At 40.4% G+C, this 17,560-nt stretch overlaps 1 protein-coding gene across 1 annotated transcript in view; it reads right to left on the bottom strand.

Moving 5' to 3' along the window:
- Positions 1-16,735, bottom strand: part of WNT2B (Wnt family member 2B) — a 37,147-nt gene extending 20,412 nt beyond the window's left edge. The window contains exon 1 of the mRNA XM_015829890.1: positions 16,578-16,735. Coding sequence (XP_015685376.1) covers positions 16,578-16,735 — 158 coding nt within the window. The remainder of the gene's footprint in view (positions 1-16,577) is intronic.
- Positions 16,736-17,560: the final 825 nt, after the last annotated feature.

Below are 17,560 nucleotides of genomic sequence, written 5' to 3'. Positions count from 1 at the left end.
GTGATACCTGCTGAATTGATATAGACCTTGGTGTATTTGAATTACTTAAATGTATAATTTTTTTATTAATGTGGAGGAGATGGATTGTTTATAAATAGAGTTTGTGGAGTTAGAGATATTAATATTTGTTTACCTATATTTGAATATTAGCCTGGGATTTGGTTTGGGAAGTCCGGGGGGGTGGGGGGGTAGGGTTTTTTACATTGTGATGTATTTGTGATGTGCTTTTTTTTATGATGAAAATAATAAAAATTTATATTTGGAAAAAAAAGAAGAAGCAATAGATGGAAACTAATTAAGGAAAGAAGCAACCTAGAACTACAAAGAAATTTCCTGACAGTTAGAACAATTAATCAGTGGAGCAACTTTCCTCCAGAAGTTGTGAATGCTCTAACACTGGAAGTTTTTAAGGAGCGATTGGACAACCATTTGTCTGAAATGGTATAAGGTTTCCTCCCTGAGTAGGGGCTGGACTAGAAGACCTCCAAGGTCCCTTCCAACTCTGTTATTCTATTCTATTCTATTCTGTCCTGTCCTGTCCTGTCCTGTCCTATCCTATCCTATCCTATCCTATCCTATCCTATCCTATTCTATTCCTCTTTTACTAGAGTCCCAAACATGATGACACTGCCATTCCTTAGTTGACAGGACCCATAACATGCCTCTCTTTTTGGATCTGATGGGATGGGTAGATGTAACAGAATTGAATTGCATCTGGAAGCATGATGGTAGTCAATTCAACTCATGGATTACACATAACTGCCCACAATGCTGCATTTTGCACCAGCTGCAGACTCTAAATTCTCATCAAGGCCAGTCCCATGTACAGCACATTAAATAATCCATTCAGGAGGCAAACTAGGCATGAGGGACTGAGAGCAGAGCCTCCTGATCCAGGAAAGGATGCAACTGGTGCACAACATGAACTTGTACAAAGGCCCTCCTGGCCAGAGTTTTCACCTACTCTTCAAGCAGGAGTCCCAGATTTCACACACAATCTGTTTGAGGCAGAGCTACCCCATTCAGAACAAAAAAAAATGATAAATCCCTGGAACCAGAAAGTCCTCAAACCCAAAGCCACTCAGTTTTGCCAGAGTTGAGCTGAAGTCTGTTGTTCCCTATCCAACCCCCCACAGCTTTCAGACACGAAGACAGGCCATAAACAACACTGCTTAGTTTGCAAGGAATGTAGATTTAAAGCTGGGCATTATCAACGTGTTGATGTTACCTTATTCAATGGTGATGGAAAATCTCACCCAGCACCTTCATGCCCTGCCTAACAGTGTCATATACAAACCTCCAATCAATTGTGCAGCTGGATGGAAAATAGCACAAGAAAGTCAACAAAAAAAGACTAGCACTGATGATGTTACCTAGTTTGGGTAATGAAATGTCTGCAAGAAAACAAGCAAGCTCAGAGAGCACCAAGGAACCCTCATTTCAACCCTGAGCTACAAATATTCTCCTTTATTGGATTAAACAGGAGTGGTGAGAGTACCAAATCCTGCAGAACCCTGCAAAGCATTCTCACCTTCCAATTAACACCTACTGGAACTGGCCTCAGGACATGAAGGAGTACTAGAAAAATACAGTTGCCACACTCTGAAGCTGCTCCAGAAGGATATCATGGTTGATGATACCAGAGACAGCTAAGAAATCAAGAATAAGGAGGGATGCACTACAGTGATCTGCTTCCACCTGAAGTCAAAGCATGACCATGAATTGAAAGGGATCCAGATAATCCACTTCACCGAGGGGAAAGAATAAAAATTGTTGAGTATGGTTCAATAATTTCTTGAGAAGGAAGCAAACCCTACTTTCTTAAGAGGTGGAGGAATCATTCCATCCCTCAAGGAAGAATTCATCACTGTCTAAATCCAGCCACATGTCATCTTCTGGGAAGCCTTCACCAGCCATGAAGAATATGTCTCTAATACTGTTCACATGGATGAACTGCATTTTGATAAAGAGTCAGCTTATGTTTTTACATGTCTGTAAATATTAAAGATATATGCAAGAAACAAGATTACAAGAATAACTTTTGGCTGGCCCATTTGGCTCAACCTGTAGCTTGTGCTTCAATTCAGGGCAAACTGTCCAAAAGGTACTTTTTACTCATTTCATATGACATTTCTTACTGTATCCCAAACTCAAAATCTTTTGTGAAATCTCACCTCTGATGTATCGTCAAAGATGGAACCAATATGAGAGAAAAAATTAAAAGTGTTTAGTTAGTAGGAGCCAGTTAAGTGTAGAGTTTAAGGCACCAGGTAGAAACTGAGAGGTTACAAGTTCTAATTCTGCCTTAGGTATAAAGCAGCCCAGTAATCCTCTCGGGAAGGTTACTAGGAAGGAGGAATGGCAAACCCCTTCTGAAATTTTGCTAAGAAACATACAGTGACTTGTCCAGGAACTTGCCAAATGTCAAGACAGAGTCAAAGGCACAAAAAGAAAAAAAAATCTTACTAATACAAAACATTTTGCTGGAAGAAACATTAGGAGTGGAAAATTGGAGTAGTACTTGTGATTATTTCACAGTTAACCCAATCACAATCTTTGGCTGGGTGAGGTGAATTATATTTTCTTTTACTAACAATTACATCTCAATGTCTATTGGACTTTCTACTTGAATTGTCCCATTTTATGAACTTTCTTGTCATAGATGTTAAGCGAATCATTGCAGCTAAGTTAGTAACACGGTTGTTAAGAGAATCTGGCTTCCCCATTGACTTTGCTTGTCAGAAGGTCGCAAAAGGAGATCACATGACCTGGGACACTATAATGGTCATAAATATGAATCAGTTGCCAAGCATCTGAATTTTGATCACATGGCCATGGGGATGCCACAATGGATGTAAGTGTGAAAAACTGTTATATGTAACCTTTTTTTTAGTCTGCAAGAAAACAACCAAGTTCAGATGGTACAAAGGACCCCTCATTTCAACCCCGAGCTACAAATATTCTCATTTATTGGTATCTCCTGGAAATACTTCACTAATTTCTTTTAAAATAATAATTATGTTAGTCTTTTTATTGTTGTCCTCTTAAGCAAAGTCACATACCATGTCCAGGTCTAGCCTTAATGATAGAAATACTTTTGTACATATGTGTGCATTAGGAAGTATCTCTCCTCCCCCCTTTTTTTCTCCCCCAATATTCACATTCTGTTTTTCATGTATTCAAAGATTCATTGGGCAGCATAAGGAGTTCTTGGACAAGGTGAGGAAAAATGGGAGTGTATCTCAGTCAAACAGAGCATACAAAGGATTTCTGGAAACTTTAAGAACTGTGATGGGAACTTCTGATGGGAATAGAACTCAGTTTTTCTGAAATGGAAATATGGAATAAAACTTGAGTTGGACCACTTCCACTTTAAAACAAGTTGGGTAGTTGGAGAGTTAATACATACCAGGAAGCCAAAAAATATACTGTAGACCTGGGATAAGTAAGCAATACTCAGTGCTTATTCACTTTCTCCCTCCCTCCCTCCCTCCCTCCCTCCCTCCTTCCTTCCCCCCTTCCCAAAAGAATAAGATAGAAAGTTAATATTCCACAATGTATCAGGTTCAAGTTTCCTCTTTATTTTATAGAATAAACCCTAGTCTATAGAAAGATTAATAATTGTTGGCAGTTATAGATTATAAAGAACAAAAGAGCAGCTTAAATAAATGAGAATGGTAGCCTGTGATGGGGAACACTCTTTGGATAGCAATCTTACCACACCTGCCACAGCAACCATTTTATAACTCATAATAAATTTTTATAGCGGCCGTACACTGAAAAGCTTGAATATGCTCACTGATGATACCCACTTGTTTATCCCTGCTAAATATAAATAATTATTATTTTTTGCATTCTTTTGATACTTAAATTGTTATAGATAAACTGCCCTTTAACAACTAGTAAGAGATAGAGATCAGCAGGAAAGCTTTCCCCATTGTTCCCTCTTTACAATTAATAAGCAATGTATTAATTTACTCTAGATGTAGCTGTTCAAAAGGTATGGTCTTTGTCCCTAAAAAGACAAAAACAATAAAATTATCTTGATCTCAAATGTATTTCTTAAAAGAAAAGCCACTTACAAAAAACATTAACATGTTTGTATATTCATTAATATATATCCACTGCCATCTGGGTAGAGCAATTTAGCAGAATAACAGAATAACTGAGTTGGAAGGGACCTTGGAGGTCTTCTAGTCCAACCCTCTGCTCAAGCAGAAAACCCTACACCGGTACCAGGCTGCGGCATGCTAGCAACTGGTCCGCACAAACAAGCAAAGTCCCATTTGTGGGATGCAGGCAGCACACAAAACCACACACTCTCCAGTCCGTGGAAAAACCTTTCTCCAAGGAACCAGTCCCTGGTGCCCAAAAGGTTGGGGACCTCTGCCCTACATTATTCTAGAAAAGTGGCTGTCCAGTGATGGAGCACCCACAACTTCTGAAGGCAAGTTGTTCCCTTGGTTAATTGTTCTCACTCTTAGAAAATTTCTCCTTAGTTCTAGGTTGCTTCTCTCTTTGATTAGTTTCCATCCATTTTTCTTTTCTTGCTTTCTGGTGCTTTGGAAAATAGGTTGACCCCTCCCCCCTCTTCTTTGTGGCAACCCCTCAAATATTGGAGCATGCTATCATGTCACCCACAGACCTTCTTTTCACTAGAATATACATACCCAATTCCTGCAACTTTTTTCATATGTTTTAGCCTCCAGCCACCTAATCATCTTTGTTGCTCTTTTCTGAACTCTTTCCAGAATCTCAACATCTTTTTTATAATATGCTGACCATATAATTATCCGGATCCAGTTTCTGATGTTCTCATGCTATATGACATCCCACTCCCATTCCATACCATTGGCAAGGAATTTAAACAAATAATGGCTGCAAGTATAGAGAGAAGACCTGATATGGAAGTACCATTATTAGAGGTAACTCAGTTTTATAATACTGTAGTACATTCTTCACCTAATCTAAATATAATGTATGAAGCCCAGAGGTACAAAAATATATAAAACATCTCCAGCATTATAAAGGAATGATTATTTGCAGCTGAATAGCAGGACTGGGGCTTTATATGTGGTTTTGAATGCTGAATTAGACATGAAATACTGTTTGCATTTAACCTATCTAATTTCTCTGCTCTATATAGCAGCCATGGGGGAAAAGGATAAGAATTCAGATTCTAACGCACAAGAAAGATTGGTTCAACTTCTTCCCAAATGAAAATTGTAGCTCCTTCCAGTGAAAATACTAGTTTGAGGCTGCAATTTTAAACTGGACTGCTATGTGCATGAAAGGGTTAATTTGTGTATACCAGAGTCCCAGTTGAAATCCCTGCCATGATTTCAATTTTAAATAAATAGAAAATAGATGTTTAACACAACACATTAATTGCATTGTGAAGTCTGATTCTGAGATTACCATTTCAGGGAAGCACTTAAAAGTTATTTCAAAACAATTGCTGCTCTTTTTTCTTGCTCTATATCTGCTTAGCACTTCATGAAAGTATCTACATAAGTAGCTAGATAAGGAAAATGCTTCATTTTTCCTTTCCTTTCCTTTCCTTTTTTTCTTTTTCCGTGAGTGAAGCTATTATCAATCCAAATCTGGACAGTCAGGATAACCAAAGAATTCTTCTTAACGCAGGCTGCCTTAATGCAACACTTACGATAACAGAAGAAAATTGTCATATGTCACCACAGTTGTGTTTTTTTTAATTTCTTGTTGTAAGAATCTTCTGGGTCTTCTTCCAATAAACAAGGAGAATCCTAAATTGCCTCTTACATAAACAAAACAAACAGCCACAGCCACATCTATTTACTCAACAACATACGTTCCATTTTAAACCTCAGCAAGCATGGATTCCTGGAGAGCATACATGTTTCTATGAGATGAGTAGTCAGAATATCCAAAGATTTCAGCCATTCAACCACCCAAGTTACTTACTATCCATTCCAATTTATGGGACAGTAAGGAGTTTTGGGATCCTCTCAAAACTTCGTAATATCATTTATCTAGTTCTGTTGGGTTAAGAGATAACAGCATGAAAGGAAGTCAGTCAAATATGTTTCAGTGAAAGAGGCAGTAAGAAAGCAGATAATTTGTATGATACATTCTTCCACACTCAGGAAACCTATGTTCTTTGTCCCAGAAAGCAGTAGAGTTAATGGCATTCTCTTTGATAGAGATACACTAGTCAAGCTGAGGGCCACTGTTGGTTTTTCAGAGAAGGCTTCACTCCAAAGAATGGGTAGAGACAAAGGGAAATTAAATGTGATTATATTCAAGTCTAATTAAAATTAAAGTAATTTTTAAAAATGACCATGTTTCCTCCACATAGGTTTAATTGTTATTCCATATGGGTTTAATAATTTGCTCCTTATGACACATTAACAATTACAATTCACTAGGAACCTCTAGAAGGCCAAGGCTATTAGGGCCATATGTAATCTTGAGTGTACATTCACCTGCTCTACAGCAAAAAGTGTCACTTGTGGCAGGTATCTCCCACGATTCAGCCTTCCATTCTATATGAGCTATTTCTGAGTAACTATGAATGGACCATTTTAATACTATCCAGTTCTTTTGTTCTTTTCATAGAACAAAACCAGAAGTCTATAATTAAGAAACTATAGTGGAAAGTTTCAGAACAAGCTTAGATTCAAAGCCATCTCCAGGAATATATAGCAGAACATTTCACTCTATTAAATGCCAAGGACATTGTAGTTTCTCACCCTTCTTCATATACAGAAGCAAATTTAATTGGCATTTTGATCTTACTTCAATATTGGAATTGAATGATGTTAACTTCCATTATACGTGAGAGTGAAAAGTGAGTTTAGGTTATAACGATAAACTAGTAGTGCACACAGCATTGCTATCACAGGTCTCAAGGCTTTGGATGAATAGGTAAAATATTGTTACTTACAAATGATTTCTATCTAAAAGTCAGATTGACAGTTCGAACTAGCTCATTGAATCTACAAAAAGAAAAAAAGAAAAAGAAAATTCTACAATTCTAGAGAAGATATTTGCCATTAGTTTAGCACTGACCCATTAAGAAACCATTAATCATCACAGAATGATATCTTTGGCCCCGTAAAAGGCAGGTCTAAGTTGCCAGCTATGAGCAGCTAGATACAATTAAAGAAATGTTCTTAAACTTTGAGTCAGAAGATTATTTATGATTCTTGTTGCATTTTCGGAGTCTCACTGAAACCTCAATGAAAACAGCTTACTCAATTTTGAGTGTAAACATTTTAAAAACGGAAAACAAAGCTTTTCAATTTGGATATGGAAAGAAATCATTTTCTAAGCCATCAACTTCTGATTGGTGGTAATGATCATGATGATTTGTCTTTCTGTATTGCTGATACAGTAGTGCACTTGGAAGACCCATATGGTTTAGTAAATTAAAAAAATATCTTTAACAGGATATCTATCTCTTTCATGGATTATTTTGTTTCTGGTTGTAGAACTAAGGGTGCTTGCCTATGCAGGGTGGTCAGTATGTGATGTGGTGTGGTGTGATTGCACATGCACAATCCTGTTACAGTATTATCATAGTTGAAATCAGCCTACATGAGTCAATCCTGTTTTAAGTAACCTTTCAGTGAAATCAAGAATGCCTTACTGAGACAATGAATTGCCTCCATGTACTAAAATTCCTTTCTTCTTGTCCTCCCACATTCTGCTAATCTAGTGTTGGATAAGACTAATTTTACATACACATACTTTTTAAAATGTCAGTGGTATTGCTCTTTGCCAGAGTTAGAATGACTGCCTGTGGTATTTTGTGATCTATATTCTGAACCACTACTCACAGTGTCCTGTAGAAGAAACATTAAGCATATAATCCCATCATAGTTAAAAGTTGATACATTTCAGTTTTATTCATTGATTAGTATTAGTGAAGTCCAAGAGGATATACAGGATTTTTTTTCAACTTCAGGTTAATGGGTGATTAAACAGGTTGGCAGGAAGTTATTTAGAGGCTTAAAGCTAGTTTAAAATCTCACATAGGGAATAAGTTTTTTTTTAATGCGTTATGCTAGGGAAAACCACATCTGCAAAACTCAAAAAAACCTTATCATTTTCAACTACCAAACCACATTCATGGCTTTGCTTTTGACATAGAAGGCATTAAACAGTTTGGGACCAGAATTACTACAAGACCACTTTTTATTACTTGGTTGATTATTAAGACCCTCAAATGCAGGCTGTGTGTGTTGAGATTAATAGTGTCACTTTGGGCTCCAGGCCACAAGATTAGAGGCAGGAAAATTCTCCCTTCTCAGAATTTGTCACCTGAAGCACAATGGTTTCATCTTGCTTCTAATAATTTAGCTATGTTGTCTGATCATGTCACTTTGATACCAAACACATTGGCTCAGTTCACACATCATACCACAGTTGTTTAACCATACTGAATAAATCACAAGCAGCTGGATTCACTCAATACATTAAATCAAAACCAAGGAAACTCTATTATGGTTTAGTTTGACTTGTGAAGTGATCCACTATCCACACTGAAATCCCCATAAAGTAAATGCTTGAAATGGTAATCTTATAGTAATCAAGGCATTTTCAAGGGAATAAGTAATTGCCTTGGCAAAGGAGGGGATCCCATTCAAAATTTGTCTCAGTATTTCAAATGATTAAATATTGTAAACCATCCAGAGTTCCTTGTGGTAAGATGGGCAGTCAATAAATTTAATAAAATAAATAAGTGGATTGATATTTTTCATGAGATAAAGTAAAGTTAATTACAATATGATCAATGTTTTTTTTTCCAGGACTTTCTCTACACATTTTTGTTTATTGGGCCATTTTTAATTTTTGATTATTTATTTGTACTTTTAAAATGTTATTTATTTATATGTTGCCTTTATTATTTTTACAAACAACTCAAGGCAATGAACATAGCCAGCACCTTCCTTCTCCTATTTTCCCTACGACAACCCTGTGAGGTGAGTTGAGTTGAGAAAGGGTGATTGACCCAAAGTCACTCAGCTGTCTTTCATGGATAAGATGGGACTGGAACTCACAGTCTCCCAATTTCTAGCCTGGTGCCTTAACCACTAGACCAAACTGGATAACAACATGTCATGGGAAGAAAGTCATGATGGTGGTGGAACTCAAATGACCCATCTGCCCCTGAACCCTGTTAGAATCCTCAGGAAATCTTAAAGTGCTTTTTCCCACATTGCATAATAAACATGAGTAAGAAGTATGTTAATAAATTGTTATTTTAAAATACCTCATTTCATTTACTCAGTTTAGTAAAAGCTTCTCCAGGGTTTTTTTTTAATGTCCAACTTCACATTGGTTTTGACTGTTTCTTTTTCCCTTGGCAGATGACCAAAGTTGACATGGGGACCATAGAACTAGAGAAAACACTCATCAATTGCTAGGCAATGGGCCACATTTTTTCTTAGTTTCCCTGTCCATTGACTTGGAAAGGGCAACATGTTAATATTATAGTAGTGGAGTTCTGAGTAACTGTTTGAATCATTCAGTTGCTTATTGTGGCTGGTCCTAGACTAACTGGAGAAAAGACATGATGCATTTTGCAATCTGCACGAGAAACACTAAAAAAACACCTACATGCTTTTTGAGCTTATAATGTCTATTTTAAATAGTGTTCCATAAAAGCGGTAATAGTCTAGCTGCATCAAACTCTTATTATTTTATTAAGCCTTTATAGAAACAGGGCTATTTTAGCCTGCTACAATTTGGAATGTTAATTTACTCATGAACAGTTATAGTTCAGAACTGATGCTGCAGGTCACATACTGGAAAACCTGGTTTAATTTCAGTGAGCAGTACATTTGTTTCTTCTTCTGTCATTATATAACTGTTTTAAACATACTTAGAATTACTTATTTTTATAATACTGAAAATATTCCCAAATCATCCTGTCAAGGGAATCCCTGAAGTCAGAATTCTTTGTGAATTTTCTGTGACAATATGCCTACATAGGAAAAGAAGATAGTCACAGTTGGCATTTAGTTAATTTCTAAATGGCTCCAAATGCACTCTGCACCTACAGGTGATTTTAGAGCTATTTCAAATAATTCCAACAAAAGACAAATGTAATATCTCTCTCATTGTGCCCTGGAGTTCTGCAATTTATTGTATATGAAAATTTAAAAGCACAATAGCTACTGCTAGCTGCTGCCTGTCATAATTCTGATGCTCCTGCCCACCTCCTCTGTTTGCCACCAGAACTGTTAATAGTCTTACGGATTTGATGGATGGATAGATAGATATAGATAATTTGAAGTTATTAAGAGCTTTGAAATTCCAAATGAACTTTATAATTTAGGGAATTCACTTATCTTTTCAAAACGATGTATAAAGCAATCGGAAAAGTACAATAATAAAAATAATAAACTATAATCATCATCATAATACCTTTTGGGTGTACCCTTTCTCTTCCATTTAGCATAATGGTAGGGTGGGTAGGGTAGGTCTTATCTGTCCCTGGGTGTTTTCCTCTGATAGGTGTGACAGTATGAATAGCTAAGGGCAGCCTTCTCCAGTTCTGAAGAATGAAGGGCATGCTAGCTTAGAGAAAGCTAGCCAAAAGCATAGCTGGTTTGTTCAGTTCCCTTTTTCTGTCTGTCTTTATTTCCTCTTCACTGTGAATCTTATTAGTTCCCTCTTCACGTTTGAGATGATCACTAGACATTATTTCCTTCCTGTAAATAACAACCCTGTGTTTTTACCACCCTACATCTGAGCTTTTTTATTTATATTTTAGTTTACTTATATCCTTATTATTTTTATAAATAACTTAAGGTGGCAAACACACACAATACTCCTTCCTCTTCCTATTTTCCCCACAACATCCCATTAAGGTAGATTGGGCTAAGAAAGATGACTGGCCCAAAGCCATCCAGTTGGCTTTCATGCGTAAGGTGGGACTAAAACTCATAGTCTCTCAGTTTCTAGCCTGGTGCCTTACGCATTAGAGCAAGTTAGGTCTCTGAGTCTCCTTGCTACTTGGCCTTTCCATTTGCTCTTCCTGATTATTTACCCTACTATCCTTCTGCTTGGAATATGAGATATTATTTTGGAAAGATGCCAATTTAAATCTTATTTTGCTTCCAAACTGATTGGACAGCATTAGATAGCCAATTTTTTGCAACTCAGTTATAACCCTAGCTCACTGTCATAATAAAGATAATACTCTTGAGTCCCTAATTTGTGGTTTAATCACATCATCATTACCATGGACCTTGGCAATTCTGTACATGTCATGGTGATTGTAATTATACATATTTATGCACTTTTATGGAAAGTCGAACTTGTAAAATATATATTCAAGAAAATTTGATCTTTGTTCTCGTGCAGGCTGGGAGAATGTGGATACTTTGAGGAACAGTGGTTTCAGTTAAAGAGCTGAGTGAAAGAGTTTATGTGAGGAGGGGAAATGTATTTGCATTCCTGTTGGTGTGTGGTGTTAGTGCAGTCTCAAACATATGTGCTTGCATGTGGCTCAAGACTTTTAGTTTTAAAATAGTCTCCTATTTTGTAATTGCTCATTTTACTTTCAGCTATAAGTAAACTCTACTTAGTTATTTACACCAAGCTTGTTTATTGTACAGATTATGTTTGGAAGCCACATACTGTAGCTCTAATCTACTCCAAAGAGTCCTAAAACAAAGCTTGCGGCTAATGTTTAGGGCAGATTTTTAAAATGTTTATTGACTGCCTTGAATATATGATGTGTTTCAGTATAACTCTGATCCTTTGCTTGTTTCTGTATTATTCAGTCTTAGTAATAATGGCTGGCAACAAGTTATTTATCAGCATTAATTCTAAGAAACCTTTTAACTAGAGCAGAAGCAGGCCTCTGGTATACTTCTTTTGATTTACTATATAGGCATGAATTATTAAAAACAAGTTGCTAATTTCAGAACTTTTTAAATGATTAAGCAATATTTTAATATCTCAATAGCATCTAGTACAAGCTGATGAAGGTATACTTTGAAATAATACCAAGAGGTTTATATGTCTACGCACATGGTAAATCCTAACATAACAATGATTTCTTTAATTTGCTATTTGTTCTTTTCAATTAATCAATCTAAATGATCAAATAGTATAAACACTGTGAAAAAGCTGCAAATTTTGTACCTCAATTCTCAACCAATCATTCTAATATTTACGTAGTAACTAAGCCTTGCCGTCAGGATCTAGCTGTTAAAGCTGCAATCTTTTCCCAACTTACACAAGACACATACAAAAACTCAATGAAATTATTCAATTAATCCTGCATTTTTGTGTTCTACCAAAAGAAAATGTCAGAGATTATATTTTAAGACTACAATTTTTATTAATTAGTTTTTAATGTATTCTAAAGTACTTTCTATAAGTCACCATTCTCTTCCTGTTTGCATAACCATTTCAAAACATGATGCACAATAACAAGGTAGCATTTCCCAACTAAGTCTTCTGTAACTAACCCATAGAATTTATCTGGCAAACATTTTTTAATCTGAGATACAGTAATATTCATTTAGAATTATTAGGAAATACATGCACACAGGCTATATAGAAACCATCATGCTGTAGAAGTCCTACAATTCATGCAGGGTTTGTGAAGCAATCCATGCTATCCGTGATATTACTGAAAATTCATAAATTGGTTGCTGTTTAGAAATATGTAGTAGATATTTTCTCTTAGTGATAACCAAAATTGATGTAGCGTACATTAGGATTTGGTTCCACAAAGCTGCTGGAAGAAAAGGACTAGCATTTTCTCTAGGCACAAGTAGAGAGGTCAAGCATTATTTCCCTCAAAGCTTTGGCAAATCAAATGAAAATATATTCTACCTACTGTTGGTACTGTGATGTTAGTGATACTACCTCTTTGGGCCTGCTGAATAAAATTTAAGCACAAAACTGTAGAAGCAAATTCCCTAGATTTCAGCATGGCAGAAGGTTGCAACCTTTTTTGCTCTGTGAAGGCTTTACAATACAAGGACTTATAAATACAAGATAAACATGTCACCATCTAATAAAATAATACTTAAGGCACTACAGTTTGACTCTTGCCCTCCCCCTTGCTATTTATAGGGAAGGAATTTGGAATCACTGCTCCAAGTTAGATCCTGCCCTCTCCTTTTCTCCAAACCCATAACTGAATGATAAAAATGAACTTCTTCAGATTCTCTGACTTAACATCATCTGCTTTTCAGAATGCAGGCAATGGCTAAGCATATATAAATGAATCTGATTAAGAATGAATTTCTAAAATTGAAAGCTTGTATGTAAGCTTTCCCCTGAAAAATGGAAACTGAAAAGGAAAAAACACTTTATGTACTCTATCCAACTTATGGTACTTGGGAAGATACACTATTGCACTCAATGAGATTGAACTGCAATATTTACTTGGGAATAAATCAGAGTAAACATACTTTTGTGAGAGAAAACAATGGAACGCAGGTACTGAGTAGGTATGACTCACTTTTTCCACGATTTACTTATGATTTTGGTGTTCACGTGATCCAGTGAGCAATAAAGTAATGACATTCAATTTTCTACCATGCCCTAAGTTAACATGTATTACCATCACAGGATTTCCTTCTCCTTCTGGGATGCATTATTGTACACCTATCCAACTATGTGGTCAATGGCAGCTGAACAGCTATAGTAGTTCAAGTGTTATTTAAATCCAGCTGGAATAAGCTCCTAGCTTAATCTTTTAAAATTTGAACTTTCAATTGTTGCTAAATATATGCTAAATGCTGATATCCCAAGGAAGCAAACAGATGTCTTCTTTGCCTTCCTTCATCCAGCCCTTTTATCTGGTATTTGGCAAGCCACTTTCAAGGCAAAAAGAAGAGTCATATTCCATCTCCCCCCCCCACCCCTCCCAAGCCTTTTACCTATTCAGGATGGCTAAGCCTAACAACTTGACTGTTGCAGTTATAATGTCTAGTAGGTTTCACAGAGCTTTATTTACCTGCAGTTTACTTGCAGATAAATTGCTGCACATGTGAATGTACTGTACATTTGTCTAAACTAAGCAGCCAAAATTACGGTACATTTAAATATTAGCTGAATGTGAACTCTTCACTAGGGCGATTGGGTGAAGGAACGTGAAGATTCCGTCTGTCTATCATGTAAAGCAGGGGTAGTCAACCTTGGCTCTTTTATGACGCGTGGACTTCAACTCCCAGAATTCCTGAGCCAGCATGGCTGGCTCAGGAATTCTGGGAGTTGAAGTCCACGCGTCATAAAAGAGCCAAGGTTGACTACCCCTGATGTAAAGAATGAAGGATGTCAGCGCCAAGAGGCCTTGGGAATGGGTGGCAGAAGAGCGCTGGACGGCCCAGGTGATTCCACGCAAAGGCCTGAGTGGTGACAAAAGGAGAAGAAAAGCTCCGGACTAGTCTTTCCATCTATTCCTGGGAGTAGAGACAGTGCTGCTCACAAGTTCCCGCACACAAGTCCTGCACACAAGTTCCCGCTTCTGCCGTATTCCTCCAACGGGAAGCTTTACACTTATGTCCTCAGCCGCCGTTTTTGATTCACTTCCTCAGCGAAGGCCCTCCCGCGTCTCTCGTCCAGGCAGCAAGAGAAGGCCGGCTGAGGCAGACTGACAGCTGTGGCAGGTTGAGACTGAGCGCCCGTTCGGCTCCCGAGAAGCAATCGCAGGACTTTTCAGAGAAAACGATTCTGCCCTGAGGCGCTCTTTCTGCCGCCAACCGTGACGGGCCGAGGTGTGGGATCTGGGCAGCCCCGCGGGCAGAGAGGCCTGGAGCGTCTGTTCCGCCCCTTCGAAGGGAATGCTCTCTCCGTCGAAGGCGGCCCTGGGTATCGCCGAAGCCGCCTGGCCCGAGGTGGTGCCGGACGGCTGAGAAAAACGAAGTTTCGGGAGCTCCGGATAGAGCCGCCCTTCCCGCAAGGCGGGAGAGGAGATACCTAGGCAGAAACACGCCCTCAGGAGAGGGCGGAAGAGTCCAAATGCGGAGGCTATAAATCCCATCCTCCATGACTACCGCAGGCCAGCTCAGGCTGGGATAGCGGGAAGAAAGTTCGAAGCAGAACCCTCTCAGGGCGGAAAAGGCAGAAGACAGCCACGCTCTCCTGCCTCAGCCCGGGAGCCTCAGCCGACAATTGCTGTCAATTGCGCTGCTTTCGTCCGGCGCTTGCGCCTCTTGGCCTCTTCGCCGGTGGCTTTTCCGCGAAAAGCCTGGGCCCTCAGCCGGGCCATCGCATTTTAGCCGAGCGTCTTATTCGCGGCCAGGCCCTGACTTAGATTATGGTTCAGGGTGTGGATTTGGTTAATCGGACGGTCAGTGCGACTTTCCGTGGCTGTGTTCGTACGTCGCGCTAAGCCAGGAATGGGCTTGCCGAAAACCAAGCCACTTCCCGACTTAGCGCGAGGTGGAAGCCAATCGTTCTCTCTCCCTCCCTCTGGGGTGGAAACGAGGCAGGTGGTTCTAAGGAAAAGTGGCGGACGAGGGCCATAGACAAGTTAGAAATTGATCCCCGGATAAAAGGAAGGGGGTTGTTTTTCCCCCATCATCTCTCTGAACTCCCGCTGGTTTGGAGGGAACGCTTGTGAGGAAAGGCTGAGATACGATCCGGCGAGAGTAAAGGGATTTCTTTCGGGGTACAGATGCTGCCTCCTCGGGTCCACTTGCAGGTTGAAGCCCGTTCCGGGCCTTCAGGCCTTTTCACAGATGAGGAGCCACGCAGGCTCCATCGCTCAGGCGCTGGCCCGGACTGTGCTGTCAAGCGGAGGCTTTGGAGCGCGGGAGGCGGCACAGAAGAGGAAGGGCTGGGTCCCGCCATCCCGGTGATAATCGCCGACTGCTGTGGAGTCCCCTCAGTTTTGTGGGCCGAACATGATAAACCTGTAGCATGTTAACCGGGTTTAAGTCCTGTATGTTTAGTGAGTCCTCCGAAACAGATCTTTTTGGTTAATTTCTGGTTCAGGGCGAATCCCGAACCCCAGGTGAGGTGATGGAAGAGGAAAGGACCGCAGCTCGTGTCCTGGAGGCACGACGCCATACTGTTTGTAAGCCTGAACCGTTTGACAGCCCTCCGCCCGCATCCCCTTTCCGAAACCTCTGGTCTGGTCCATTTCCTAATTCTCAGCCCGCTTTCTACGTCAAGCTCGCCCGATTTTTAGGCAGCTTCTCTCGGATCGAACCGTTTCGGAAAAGAAATGCCTGCTGCTCGTCCACGCATCTCCCGCCGACTTTTAAAGCTGCCAAGTCCCATCACCAACTGTGCCGGGTAGAGGAACCTCCTGCCTCTTGGGGGGGGGGTCAGATCTCCGGAACATGCAGCCCCGCAGATTGATCTGGAGTAATTGAGAACCCTCTCCATCTTCTGAATCCTCCCCAGAACCCAGGCGCTCTGCATATGTTCAGGCGCACCCCCTTTTTTAAAAAAAAAAAATATCACCAGCTGTGACAGCTCAAAAACACCCTGGAATTGAGCCCACTTAAGCACCACCAGTCAGCTGCCGCATCTCACTTTCTAGACGCGAGAGAAAGTTTCCGGGCAGCCGTCCCTTCCCGCTCCCGCTTCCCCCTCTCCCCCCGCGGACTTACCACCACGACGAGTCCACCCGCGGCGTGAGAATCAACAGAGTCAGCAGCAAAGGCAAAGCGAGGCGGGAGCGGACCGGCCTGCCCTGGGACGCTCGTCTGGTGGCTTCGGGAGCGCTGGCAATCCTAGCGGAGCTTGCCAGACGGTTTGAGCCAAGCATAATTCTCTTTCGCGGGAAGCGGAGAAGGAAAGAACAAGCCCCAGATCGCAAAGAGAAGAAGACGGATTCCTGGACCTCCAATCGGGAGGGGGGGAGTTGTGGGGAAGAGCAAACAGAGGCGGCTCTTAGGTTATCCCTGAAGGCGGGAGTCACGACTCTTCAACCAGGGCTGCTGCCTTAGGCATGGCTTCGGAAAGCGGCCAAGTCAAACTAATCTCAATCCCAGGGCGGGCCGGCTGATTGCCTCCTGAGATGGACTCGCCGTCTCCTGGGCTGGCAGGAGCGTCTGTGGAACAGCCCCAAGGACCGGCATCTGCTGGGAATGAAGATGAGGAGGACACGCTGGAGGGGTGGGCTTTGGGGCAGGCTGGGGAGATGGACACCTCCTTGGACTCTCATTGGGCAAAACTCCCAGGCACAAAGACAAGGCTGTGGGTGGAGTGGGGGGGGGGGAAATCAAGCCCAGCCAAGGGGTTGGGACCGTGCTTTCTCTAGCGCCGTTGGTTTTTTCTCCACCGGGATTTGTTTTCCCCTCCCTTGCTAGCTGAACACTCTCACCTTTTTCCCTCCCAGGCACCACCTGCTGCCGAGAAAGAAAGTCAGAAGAGATCAGAGACGGTGCTGAAGTCTCCCTTGCTGGCAATAGGCAGATTCAGGCAGCCTCCCCCGACAATCCCATTCCTCCTCTGGTCCTAGTGCCTCCAATAGCTGTCCATTCTCTCAGCCCCAAAGGAGAGAGCAGGCAACTGAGAGCTAACCCAAATCCAGATCTGACACTTTACTGGATGTGTTAAATGCTAAGCCAATATATGGTTTGTGGCTTAA

Source organism: Protobothrops mucrosquamatus, unplaced genomic scaffold, assembly GCF_001527695.2.
Source record: "Protobothrops mucrosquamatus isolate PMUCROS unplaced genomic scaffold, P.Mucros_1.0 scaffold_238, whole genome shotgun sequence".
NCBI classification, from domain to species: Eukaryota; Metazoa; Chordata; class Lepidosauria; order Squamata; family Viperidae; genus Protobothrops; species Protobothrops mucrosquamatus.
This window is presented reverse-complemented; position numbering and strand designations above follow the sequence as displayed.